The following is a 12,985-nucleotide window of genomic DNA, read 5'->3' on the forward strand; positions in this document are numbered from 1 at the left end:
GTGCTCTCTCTCTCTCGTTCTCGTGCTCTCTCTCTCTCGTTCTCGTGCTCTCTCTCTCTCGTTCCCGTGCTCTCTCTCTCGTTCTCACGCGCTCTCTCGCGCTCTCTCTCTCGCGCTCTCTCTCTCTCGCGCTCTCTCTCTCTCGCGCTCTCTCGCGCTCTCTCGCGCGCTGTCTCGTTCTTGCTCGCTCGTTCTCGTGCTCTCTCTCATGCTCGTTCTCGTGCTCTCTCTCTCTCGTTCTCGTGCTCTCTCTCATGCTCGTTCTCGTGCTCTCTCTCTCTCGTTCTCGTGCTCTCTCTCTCTCGTTCTCGTGCTCTCTCTCTCTCGTTCTCGTGCTCTCTCTCTCTCGTTCTCTTGCTCTCTCTCTCTCGTTCCCGTGCTCTCTCTCTCTCGTTCCCGTGCTCTCTCTCTCTCGTTCTCGTGCTCTCTCTCGTGCTCGCTCGTTCTCGTGCTCTCTCGTTCTCGTGCTCTCTCGTTCTCGCGCTCTCTCTCTCGTGCTCTCTCTCTCGCGCTCTCTCTCTCGCGCTCTCTTTCTCGCGCTCTCTCTCTCGTGCTCTCTCTCGCGCTCTCTCTCTCGCGCTCTCTCTCTCGCGCTCTCTCTCTCGCGCTCTCTCTCTCGCGCTCTCGCTCTCGTGCTCTCTCGTTCTCGTGCTCTTTCTCGTGCTCTCTCGTTCTTGTGCTCTTTCTCGTGCTCTCTCGTTCTTGTGCTCTTTCTCGTGCTCTCTCTCTCTCTCGTTCTCGTGCTCTCTCTCTCGTTCTTGTGCTCTCTCTCTCGTGCTCTCTCTCTCGTGCTCTCTCTCTCGTGCTCTCTCTCTCGTGCTCTCTCTCTCGTGCTCTCTCTCTCGCGCTCTCTCTCTCGCGCGCTCTCTCTCGCGCGCTCTCTCTCGCGCGCTCTCTCTCGCGCGCTCTCTCTCGCGCGCTCTCTCTCGCGCGCTCTCTCTCGCGCTCTCTCTCTCGCGCTCTCTCTCTCGCGCTCTCTCTCGCGCTCTCTCTCGCGCTCTCTCTCGCGCGCTCTCTCTCGCGCGCTCTCTCTCGCGCGCTCTCTCTCTCGCGCTCTCTCTCTCGCGCTCTCTCTCTCGCGCTCTCTCTCTCGCGCTCTCTCTCGCGCTCTCTCTCTCGCGCTCTCTCTCTCGCGCTCTCTCTCTCGCGCTCTCTCTCTCGCGCTCTCTCTCTCGCGCTCTCTCTCTCGCGCTCTCTCTCTCGCGCTCTCTCTCTCGCGCTCTCTCTCGCGCTCTCTCTCGCGCTCTCTCTCGCGCTCTCTCTCTCGCGCTCTCTCTCTCGCGCTCTCTCTCTCGCGCTCTCTCTCTCGCGCTCTCTCGCGCTCTCTCTCTCGCGCTCTCTCTCTCGCGCTCTCTCTCTCGCGCTCTCTCGCGCTCTCTCTCTCGCGCTCTCTCTCGCGCGCTCTCTCTCGCGCACGCTCTCTCGCGCGCACGCTCTCTCTCGCGCTCTCTCTCGCGCTCTCTCGCACGCTCTCTCGCACGCACGCTCTCTCTCGTGCGCTCTCTCTCGTTCTCGTTCGCTCTCTCTCGTTCGTTCTCGTGCTCTCTCTCGTGCTCGCTCGTTCTCGTGCTCTCTCGTTCTCGTGCTCTCTCGTTCTCGTGCTCTCTCGTTCTCGTGCTCTCTCGTTCTCGTGCTCTCTCGTTCTCGTGCTCTCGTTCTCGTGCTCTCTCGTTCTCGTGCTCTCTCGTTCTCGTGCTCTCTCGTTCTCGTGCTCTCTCGTTCTCGTGCTCTCTCGTTCTCGCTCGTTCTCATGCTCTCTCTCTCGTGCTGTCTCTCTCGTGCTCGCTCGTTCTCGTGCTCTCTCTCTCGTGCTGTCTCTCTCGTGCTCGCTCGTTCTCGTGCTCTCTCGTTCTCGTGCTCTCTCTCTCGTTCTCGTGCTCTCTCTCTCGTTCTCGTGCTCTCTCTCTCGTTCTCGTGCTCTCTCTCGTGCTCTCTCTCTCGTGCTCTCTCTCGTGCTCTCTCGTTCTCGTGCTCTCTCTCGTTCTCGTGCTCTCTCTCGTTCTCGTGCTCTCTCTCGTTCTCGTGCTCTCTCTCGTTCTCGTGCTCTCTCTCGTTCTCGTGCTCTCTCTCGTTCTCGTGCTCTCTCTCGTTCTCGTGCTCTCTCTCTCATGCTCTCTCTCGTGCTCTCTCTCTCTCGTGCTCTCTCGTGCTCTCTCTCTCTCGTGCTCTCTCGTGCTCTCTCGTTCTCGTGCTCTCTCTCGTTCTCGTGCTCTCTCTCGTTCTCGTGCTCTCTCTCTCTCGTTCTCGTGCTCTCTCTCGTTCTCGTGCTCTCTCTCTCTCTCTCGTGCTCTCTCTCGTTCTTGTGCTCTCTCTCGTTCTCGTGCTCGCTCTCGTTCTCGTGCTCGCTCTCGTTCTCGTGCTCGCTCTCGTTCTCGTGCACTCGTGCGCTCGTTCTCGTGCTCTCTCTTGTGCTCGTGCTCTCTCTCGTGCTCTCTCTCTCGTTCTCGTGCTCTCTTGTTCTCGTGCTCTCTCTTGTTCTCGTGCTCTCTCTCTTGTTCTCGTGCTCTCTCTCTTGTTCTCGTGCTCTCTCTCTTGTTCTCGTGCTCTCTCTCTTGTTCTCGTGCTCTCTCTTGTTCTCGTGCTCTCTCTTGTTCTCGTGCTCTCTCTTGTTCTCGTGCTCTCTCTTGTTCTCGTGCTCTCTCTCGTGCTCTCTCTCGTGCTCTCTCGTTCTCGTGCTCTCTCTCGTGCTCTCTCTCGTGTTCTCATGCTCTCTCTCGTGTTCTCGTGCTCTCTCGTTCTCGTGCTCTCTCTCGTTCTCGTGCTCTCTCTCTCGCGCGCTCTCTCACGCGCTCTCTCTCTCGTGCTCTCTCTTGCACGCTCGCTCGTTCTCGTGCTCTCTCTCGTGCTCTCTCTCGTGCTCTCTCGTTCTCGTGCTCTCTCGTTCTCGTGCTCTCTCGTTCTCATGCTCTCTCTCTCGTTCTCGTGCTCTCTCTCTCGTTCTCATGCTCTCTCTCTCTCGTTCTCGTGCTCTCTCTCGTTCCCGTGCTCTCTCTCTCTCGTTCTCACGCTCTCTCTCTCTCGCGCTCTCTCTCGCGCTCTCTCTCGCGCTCTCTCTCGCGCTCTCTCTCGCGCTCTCTCTCTCGCGCGCTCTCTCTCGCGCTCTCTCTCTCTCGCGCTCTCTCTCGCGCTCTCTCTCGCGCTCTCTCTCGCGCTCTCTCTCGCGCTCTCTCTCGCGCTCTCTCTCGCGCTCTCTCTCGCGCTCTCTCTCGCGCTCTCTCTCTCGCGCTCTCTCTCTCGCGCTCTCTCTCTCGCGCTCTCTCTCGCGCGCTCTCTCGCGCGCACGCTCTCTCGCGCGCACGCTCTCTCTCGCGCTCTCTCTCGCGCTCTCTCGCACGCTCTCTCGCGCGCACGCTCTCTCTCGTGCGCTCTCTCTCGTTCTCGTTCGCTCTCTCTCGTTCGTTCTCGTGCTCTCTCTCGTGCTCGCTCGTTCTCGTGCTCTCTCGTTCTCGTGCTCTCTCGTTCTCGTTCTCGTGCTCTCTCGTTCTCGTGCTCTCTCGTTCTCGTGCTCTCGTTCTCGTGCTCTCGTTCTCGTGCTCTCTCGTTCTCGTGCTCTCTCGTTCTCGTGCTCTCTCGTTCTCGTGCTCTCTCGTTCTCGTGCTCTCTCGTTCTCGTGCTCTCTCGTTCTCGTGCTCTCTCGTTCTCGTGCTCTCGTTCTCGTGCTCTCTCGTTCTCGTGCTCTCTCGTTCTCGTGCTCTCTCGTTCTCGCTCGTTCTCGTGCTCTCTCTCTCGTGCTGTCTCTCTCGTGCTCGCTCGTTCTCGTGCTCTCTCTCTCGTGCTGTCTCTCTCGTGCTCGCTCGTTCTCGTGCTCTCTCGTTCTCGTGCTCTCTCTCGTTCTCGTGCTCTCTCTCTCGTTCTCGTGCTCTCTCTCTCGTTCTCGTGCTCTCTCTCGTGCTCTCTCTCTCGTGCTCTCTCTCGTGCTCTCTCGTTCTCGTGCTCTCTCGTTCTCGTGCTCTCTCTCGTTCTCGTGCTCTCTCTCGTTCTCGTGCTCTCTCTCGTTCTCGTGCTCTCTCTCGTTCTCGTGCTCTCTCTCGTTCTCGTGCTCTCTCTCGTTCTCGTGCTCTCTCTCGTTCTCGTGCTCTCTCTCGTTCTCGTGCTCTCTCTCGTTCTCGTGCTCTCTCTCTCTCGTGCTCTCTCTCGTGCTCTCTCGTTCTCGTGCTCTCTCGTTCTCGTGCTCTCTCTCGTTCTCGTGCTCTCTCTCGTTCTCGTGCTCTCTCTCGTTCTCGTGCTCTCTCTCTCTCTCTCGTGCTCTCTCTCGTTCTTGTGCTCTCTCTCGTTCTCGTGCTCGCTCTCGTTCTCGTGCTCGCTCTCGTTCTCGTGCTCGCTCTCGTTCTCGTGCACTCGTGCGCTCGTTCTCGTGCTCTCTCTTGTGCTCGTGCTCTCTCTCGTGCTCTCTCTCTCGTTCTCGTGCTCTCTTGTTCTCGTGCTCTCTTGTTCTCGTGCTCTCTCTCTTGTTCTCGTGCTCTCTCTCTTGTTCTCGTGCTCTCTCTCTTGTTCTCGTGCTCTCTCTCTTGTTCTCGTGCTCTCTCTTGTTCTCGTGCTCTCTCTTGTTCTCGTGCTCTCTCTTGTTCTCGTGCTCTCTCTTGTTCTCGTGCTCTCTCTCGTGCTCTCTCTCGTGCTCTCTCGTTCTCGTGCTCTCTCTCGTGCTCTCTCTCGTGTTCTCATGCTCTCTCTCGTGTTCTCGTGCTCTCTCGTTCTCGTGCTCTCTCTCGTTCTCGTGCTCTCTCTCTCGCGCGCTCTCTCACGCGCTCTCTCTCTCGTGCTCTCTCTTGCACGCTCGCTCGTTCTCGTGCTCTCTCTCGTGCTCTCTCGTTCTCGTGCTCTCTCGTTCTCGTGCTCTCGTTCTCGTGCTCTCTCGTTCTCATGCTCTCTCTCTCGTTCTCGTGCTCTCTCTCTCGTTCTCGTGCTCTCTCTCTCTCGTTCTCGTGCTCTCTCTCGTTCCCGTGCTCTCTCTCTCTCGTTCCCGTGCTCTCTCTCTCTCGTTCTCACGCTCTCTCTCTCGCGCTCTCTCTCGCGCTCTCTCTCGCGCTCTCTCTCGCGCTCTCTCTCGCGCTCTCTCTCGCGCTCTCTCTCGCGCTCTCTCTCGCGCTCTCTCTCGCGCTCTCTCTCGCGCTCTCTCTCTCGCGCTCTCTCGCGCTCTCTCTCTCGCGCTCTCTCTCGCGCTCTCTCTCTCTCGCGCTCTCTCTCTCTCGCGCTCTCTCTCTCGCGCTCTCTCTCTCGCGCTCTCTCTCTCTCGCGTTCCCGTGCTCTCTCTCTCGTTCTCGTGCTCTCTCTCTCGTTCTCGTGCTCTCTCGCTCGTTCTCGTGCTCTCTCGCTCGTTCTCGTGCTCTCTCTCGTTCTCGTGCTCTCTCTCGCTCGTTCTCGTGCTCTCTCTCGCTCGTTCTCGTGCTCTCTCTCGCTCGTTCTCGTGCTCTCTCGTTCTCGTGCTCTCTCTCTCGTTCTCGTGCTCTCTCTCTCGTTCTCGTGCTCTCTCTCTCTCGTTCTCGTGCTCTCTCTCGTTCTCGTGCTCTCTCTCTCGTTCTCGTGCTCTCTCTCTTGTTCTCGTGCTCTCTCTCGTTCTCGTGCTCTCTCTCTCGTTCTCGTGCTCTCTCTCTCTCGTTCTCGTGCTCTCTCTCTCGTTCTCGTGCTCTCTCTCTCGTTCTCGTGCTCTCTCTCTCGTTCTCGTGCTCTCTCTCGTTCTCGTGCTCTCTCTCGTTCTCGTGCTCTCTCTCTCGTTCTCGTGCTCTCTCGTTCTCGTGCTCTCTCGTTCTCGTGCTCTCTCGTTCTCGTGCTCTCTCGTTCTCGTGCTCTCTCTCTCGTGCTCTCTCTCTCGTGCTCTCTCTCTCGTGCTCTCTCTCTCGTGCTCTCTCTCTCTCGTGCTCTCTCTCTCTCGTGCTCTCTCTCGTGCTCTCTCTCTCTCGTGCTCTCTCTCTCTCGTGCTCTCTCTCTCTCGTGCTCTCTCTCTCTCTCTTGTTCTCTCTCTCTCTCGTTCTCTCTCTCGTTCTCTTTCTTGCACGCTCTCTCGTGCTTTCTCGTTCGCCCTCTCACACGCTTGCTCGTTCTCTCTCGCTCTCTCACGCTCGCTCGTTCTTTCTCGCTCTTGCACGCTCGCTCGTTCTCGCTCTTGCTCTTGCACGCTCTCTCGTGCTCTCTCACACTCGCTCGTTCTCTCTCTCGCTCTTGCACGCTCTCTCGTGCTCCCTCACTCTCGCACGCTCTCTCGTGCTCTCTCGCTCTCGCACGCTCTCGTGCTCTCTCGCTCTCACACTCGCTCGCTCTCGCACGCTCGTTCTCTCTCACTCTCGCTCTTGCACGCTCTCTCGCTCTCGCTCTTGCACGCTCTCTCGCTCTCGCTCTCTCACACTCGCTCGTTCTCGCTCTTGCACGCTCGTGTTCTCTCGCTCTCGCTCTTGCACGCTCTCTCGCTCTCGCTCTCTCACACTCGCTCGTTCTCTCTCTCGCTCTTGCACACTCGCTCGTTCTCTCTCTCGCTCTTGCACGCTCTCTCGTGCTCTCTCGCTCTCTCACACTCGCTCGTTCTCTCTTTCGCTCTTGAACGCTCGTTCTCTCTCGCTCTCGCTCTTGCACGCTCTCTCGTGCTCTCTCACACTCGCTCGTTCTCTCTCTCGCTCTTGCACGCTCTCTCGTGCTCCCTCGCTCTTGCACGCTCTCTCGTACGCTCTCGTGCTCTCTCGCTCTCACACTCGCTCGCTCTCGCACGCTCGTTCTCTCTCACTCTCGCTCTTGCACGCTCTCTCGCTCTCGCTCTTGCACGCTCTCTCGCTCTCGCTCTCTCACACTCGCTCGTTCTCGCTCTTGCACGCTCGTGCTCTCTCGCTCTCACTCTTGCACGCTCTCTCGCTCTCGCTCTCTCACACTCGCTCGTTCTCTCTCTCGCTCTTGCACACTCGCTCGTTCTCTCTCTCGCTCTTGCACGCTCTCTCGTGCTCTCTCGCTCTCTCACACTCGCTCGTTCTCTCTTTCGCTCTTGAACGCTCGTTCTCTCTCGCTCTCGCTCTTGCACGCTCTCTCGCTCTCGCTCTCTCACACTCGCTCGTTCTCTCTCGCTCTCGCTCTTGCACGCTCTCTCGCTCTCGCTCTCTCACACTCGCTCGTTCTCTCTCTCGCACGCTCGCTCGTTCTCTCTCGCTCTTGCACGCTCTCTCGTGCTCTCTCGCACGCTCGCTCGTTCTCTCATTCTCGTCGTTTTTTATCCCTGCGGTCGGCACATGCGCACTTCTAATCTGACGTTGTAGGGAGTTGTGGACTTGGTGCGTGCGCGCACCGCAGCCTCCGGCTCTATTTATTGCAGACACGGTGTCTGTGAATATCACTGGTCACCAGTTTGTTTCAGACACTGTCTTCAATATCATGGCGCTGCAGTTGGCGGTGTGCGCTCGCACGGACTCTGGCGTCATTTTAGTGGAGAACTCAACAACCACATGAACTGAGCGCTGCGCATGCGCCGGCCAAATAGTGTGATCCCAGCTTGGGACATGTTCACCATTATGTTATTGGTTACGGTTGTTAAAGGTCTAGATGTTCAGATCAACCAATCAGAGCTCAGCTTTCACTTTATCTCTGAAAATTGAATGCTGAAAGCTGCACTCTGGTTCCTATAGGCAACAGATCGATCTTACTGTGAGGCGATCCTCATAAATAGGGCCCCAGTTACTTCTGCAGAGGCTGTAGGCAACAGATCGATCTTACTGTGAGGCGATCCTCATAAATAGGGCCCCAGTTACTTCTGCAGAGGCTGTAGGCAACAGATCGATCTTACTGTGAGGCGATCCTCATAAATAGGGCCCCAGTTACTTCTACAGTGATACCCTTTTTATTTTAAAAATAAATAAATAGGCCCTTTGGCCAATCAGAGGGTTGTTTGCTCCCAGCTTTGGCCAATCAGAGGGTTGTTTGCTCCCAGCTTTGGCCAATCAGAGGGTTGTTTGCTCCCAGCTTTGGACAGATGGACGCGTCCAGCATTATATAGTGAATGATGTATATCTGCTGGTGTTTACTGGGTCACGTGAAATGTGTGTCTTTCGCAGGCAGAACATCGAGGAGTTACTGGACTCTTACCACGAGCAAGTCAGCGTGTGCCTGAAGAGCGAGGTGCGTGGAGCGCGTTATTCCTGCGCTGGATGTTTCATGTGCCCAGACTCTGTGCCCAGGGGGTCTCACACCAGGTCCTGATGTTTATCACCCCTGTATCACCTTGCCTGGGCTGTAGTGACCGTACGCTGCCCGGGCTGCAGTGACCGTACGCTGCCCGGGCTGCAGTGACCGTACGCTGCCCGGGCTGCAGTGGCGGTACGCTGCCCGGGCTGCAGTGGCGGTACGCTGCCCGGGCTGCAGTGGCGGTACGCTGCCCGGGCTGCAGTGACGGTACGCTGCCCGGGCTGCAGTGACGGTACGCTGCCCGGGCTGCAGTGACGGTACGCTGCCCGGGCTGCAGTGACGGTACGCTGCCCGGGCTGCAGTGACGGTACGCTGCCCGGGCTGCAGTGACGGTACGCTGCCCGGGCTGCAGTGACGGTACGCTGCCCGGGCTGCAGTGACGGTACGCTGCCCGGGCTGCAGTGACGGTACGCTGCCCGGGCTGCAGTGACGGTACGCTGCCCGGGCTGCAGTGACCGTACGCTGCCCGGGACGCGACTATACACTACTCGTGCTGGCCGATGGCGGCTGTTAATGACCACTAATTGGCTGCATGTAGTGGCTCTGCGGTGCTTCATCGCTTGTGTGCACGGCAGACTACTCTCATGTGCACAGAACGATGGTTAATATAATTGTCCTGTACACATAAAATATTCTCAGCAGCACATGCTGGTTATCCAGGACTTTGTGCTGCTGAGAATCTATCAACAGGTTTTTGCCACCTAATCTGAGAGCAGCATAACGTAGGGGCAGAGACCCTGATTCCAGCGATGTCACTTATTGTAGTTCTGATAACATCACTGATTAATCAGCAGGAGATTATCATTACAGGACTACTTGGCATGCTGCAGGTAGTCCAGCTCTGTATAACTGCTAGCTCTGCAGTAGAGGAGACAGCACACAGCTCAGTAAGGACACATCACTGGACTCAGGGGCTCTGTCCCTGCAGCATGCTGCTGTTAGATGGGGAACGCCTGCTGACGTCACAGGGACCTCACCTCCTGCTGTTCTAAAGTTTGTGAACCCCTCAGAAGTCTCCAGTTTTGCACAATTTTGCCGTCAGATGAAACGTCACCGCTCCCAACAGTGGATTAAGATTAACAAAGATTAGGACTTTGTAATTTTATAAGTGAGGAAAGTGATCCAATATTACCTAATATTACCCACCTGTGAGTTGCAGAAGTCTGTGACCCCTTTGGTCTCAGTATCCGGTGCAGCCCTTGTCAGCAATGTCTGAATCTCCCGTCTCCAGTACTTTGCGGATGAGTCCTGCACATCAGATGGGGGACTTTACCCCGCTCCTCCCTATGAAGCCTCCTGCGGATGAGTCCTGCACATCAGATGGGGGATTTTACCCCGCTCCTCCCTATGAAGCCTCCTGCGGATGAGTCCTGCACATCAGATGGGGGATTTTAGCCCGCTCCTCCCTATGAAGCCTCCTGCGGATGAGTCCTGCACATCAGATGGGGGATTTTACCCCGCTCCTCCCTATGAAGCCTCCTGCAGATGAGTCCTGCACATCAGATGGGGGATTTTACCCCGCTCCTCCCTATGAAGCCTCCTGCGGATGAGTCCTGCACATCAGATGGGGGATTTTACCCCGCTCCTCCCTATGAAGCCTCCTGCGGATGAGTCCTGCACATCAGATGGGGGATTTTACCCCGCTCCTCCCTATGAAGCCCCCTGTGGATGAGTCCTGCACATCAGATGGGGGATTTTACCCTGCTCCTCCCTATGAAGCCTCCTGTGGATGAGTCCTGCACATCAGATGGGGTATTTTACCCCGCTCCTCCCTATGAAGCCTCCTGTGGATGAGTCCTGCACATCAGATGGGGGATTTTACCCCGCTCCTCCCTATGAAGCCTCCTGCGGATGAGTCCTGCACATCAGATGGGGGATTTTACCCCGCTCCTCCCTATGAAGCCTCCTGTGGATGAGTCCTGCACATCAGATGGGGGATTTTACCCCGCTCTTCCCTATGAAGCCTCCTGTGGATGAGTCCTGCACATCAGATGGGGGATTTTACCCCGCTCCTCCCTATGAAGCCTCCTGCGGATGAGTCCTGCACATCAGATGGGGGATTTTACCCCGCTCCTCCCTATGAAGCCCCCTGCGGATGAGTCCTGCACATCAGATGGGGGATTTTACCCCGCTCCTCCCTATGAAGCCTCCTGCGGATGAGTCCTGCACATCAGATGGGGGATTTTACCCCGCTCCTCCCTATGAAGCCTCCTGCGGATGAGTCCTGCACATCAGATGGGGGATTTTAGTCCGCTCCTCCCTATGAAGCCTCCTGTGGATGAGTCCTGCACATCAGATGGGGGATTTTACCCCGCTCCTCCCTATGAAGCCTCCTGTGGATGAGTCCTGCACATCAGATGGGGGATTTTACCCCGCTCCTCCCTATGAAGCCTCCTGCGGATGAGTCCTGCACATCAGATGGGGGATTTTACCCCGCTCCTCCCTATGAAGCCTCCTGCGGATGAGTCCTGCACATCAGATGGGGGATTTTACCCCGCTCCTCCCTATGAAGCCTCCTGCGGATGAGTCCTGCACATCAGATGGGGGATTTTACCCCGCTCCTCCCTATGAAGCCCCCTGTGGATGAGTCCTGCACATCAGATGGGGGATTTTACCCCGCTCCTCCCTATGAAACCCCCTGTGGATGAGTCCTGCACATCAGATGGGAGATTTTACCCCGCTCCTCCCTATGAAGCCTCCTGCGGATGAGTCCTGCACATCAGATGGGGGATTTTACCCCGCTCCTCCCTATGAAGCCCCCTGTGGATGAGTTCTGCACATCAGATGGGGGATTTTACCCCGCTCCTCCCTATGAAGCCTCCTGTGGATGAGTCCTGCACATCAGATGGGGGATTTTACCCCGCTCCTCCCTATGAAGCCTCCTGTGGATGAGTCCTGCACATCAGATGGGGGATTTTACCCCGCTCCTCCCTATGAAGCCTCCTGCGGATGAGTCCTGCACATCAGATGGGGGATTTTACCCCGCTCCTCCCTATGAAGCCTCTTGCGGATGAGTCCTGCACATCAGATGGGGGATTTTACCCCGCTCCTCCCTATGAAGCCTCCTGTGGATGAGTCCTGCACATCAGATGGGGGATTTTACCCTGCTCCTCCCTATGAAGCCTCCTGTGGATGAGTCCTGCACATCAGATGGGGGATTTTAGCCCGCTCCTCCCTATGAAGCCTCCTGCGGATGAGTCCTGCACATCAGATGGGGGATTTTACCCCGCTCCTCCCTATGAAGCCCCCTGCGGATGAGTCCTGCACATCAGATGGGGGATTTTACCCTGCTCCTCCCTATGAAGCCTCCTGCGGATGAGTCCTGCACATCAGATGGGGGATTTTACCCCGCTCCTCCCTATGAAGCCTCCTGCGGATGAGTCCTGCACATCAGATGGGGGATTTTAGTCCGCTTCTCCCTATGAAGCCTCCTGCGGATGAGTCCTGCACATCAGATGGGGGATTTTACCCCGCTCCTCCCTATGAAGCCTCCTGTGGATGAGTCCTGCACATCAGATGGGGGATTTTACCCTGCTCCTCCCTATGAAGCCTCCTGCGGATGAGTCCTGCACATCAGATGGGGGATTTTAGTCCGCTCCTCCCTATGAAGCCCCCTGCGGATGAGTCCTGCACATCAGATGGGGGATTTTACCCCGCTCCTCCCTATGAAGCCTCCTGTGGATGAGTCCTGCACATCAGATGGGGGATTTTACCCTGCTCCTCCCTATGAAGCCTCCTGCGGATGAGTCCTGCACATCAGATGGGGGATTTTACCCCGCTCCTCCCTATGAAGCCTCCTGTGGATGAGTCCTGCACATCAGATGGGGGATTTTACCCCGCTCTTCCCTATGAAGCCTCCTGCGGATGAGTCCTGCACATCAGATGGGGGATTTTAGTCCGCTCCTCCCTATGAAGCCCCCTGCGGATGAGTCCTGCACATCAGATGGGGGATTTTACCCTGCTCCTCCCTATGAAGCCTCCTGCGGATGAGTCCTGCACATCAGATGGGGGATTTTACCCCGCTCCTCCCTATGAAGCCTCCTGTGGATGAGTCCTGCACATCAGATGGGGGATTTTACCCCGCTCTTCCCTATGAAGCCTCCTGCGGATGAGTCCTGCACATCAGATGGGGGATTTTAGTCCGCTCCTCCCTATGAAGCCCCCTGCGGATGAGTCCTGCACATCAGATGGGGGATTTTAGTCCGCTCCTCCCTATGAAGCCTCCTGTGGATGAGTCCTGCACATCAGATGGGGGATTTTACCCCGCTCCTCCCTATGAAGCCCCCTGCGGATGAGTCCTGCACATCAGATGGGGGATTTTAGTCCGCTCCTCCCTATGAAGCCTCCTGTGGATGAGTCCTGCACATCAGATGGGGGATTTTACCCCGCTCCTCCCTATGAAGCCTCCTGCGGATGAGTCCTGCACATCAGATGGGGGATTTTACCCCGCTCCTCCCTATGAAGCCTCCTGCGGATGAGTCCTGCACATCAGATGGGGGATTTTACCCCGCTCCTCCCTATGAAGCCCCCTGTGGATGAGTCCTGCACATCAGATGGGGGATTTTACCCCGCTCCTCCCTATGAAGCCTCCTGCGGATGAGTCCTGCACATCAGATGGGGGATTTTACCCCACTCCTCCCTATGAAGCCTCCTGCGGATGAGTCCTGCACATCAGATGGGGGATTTTACCCCGCTCCTCCCTATGAAGCCTCCTGCGGATGAGTCCTGCACATCAGATGGGGGATTTTACCCCGCTCCTCCCTATGAAGCCTCCTGCGGATGAGTCCTGCACATCAGATGGGGGATTTTACCCCGCTCCTCCCTATGAAGC

The 12,985-nt window shown here is 57.1% G+C and overlaps 1 protein-coding gene across 1 annotated transcript in view; it reads left to right on the forward strand.

The window, feature by feature from the left end:
- The window catches only part of PIK3C2A (phosphatidylinositol-4-phosphate 3-kinase catalytic subunit type 2 alpha), a 164,911-nt gene that overhangs the window by 79,822 nt on the left and 72,104 nt on the right, over nucleotides 1-12,985 (forward strand). Inside the window, 1 exon segment of the mRNA XM_075325707.1 lies at nucleotides 8,025-8,088. Coding sequence (XP_075181822.1) covers nucleotides 8,025-8,088 — 64 coding nt within the window.

Source organism: Anomaloglossus baeobatrachus, chromosome 10 (genome assembly GCF_048569485.1).
Source record: "Anomaloglossus baeobatrachus isolate aAnoBae1 chromosome 10, aAnoBae1.hap1, whole genome shotgun sequence".
Lineage (NCBI taxonomy): Eukaryota > Metazoa > Chordata > Amphibia > Anura > Aromobatidae > Anomaloglossus > Anomaloglossus baeobatrachus.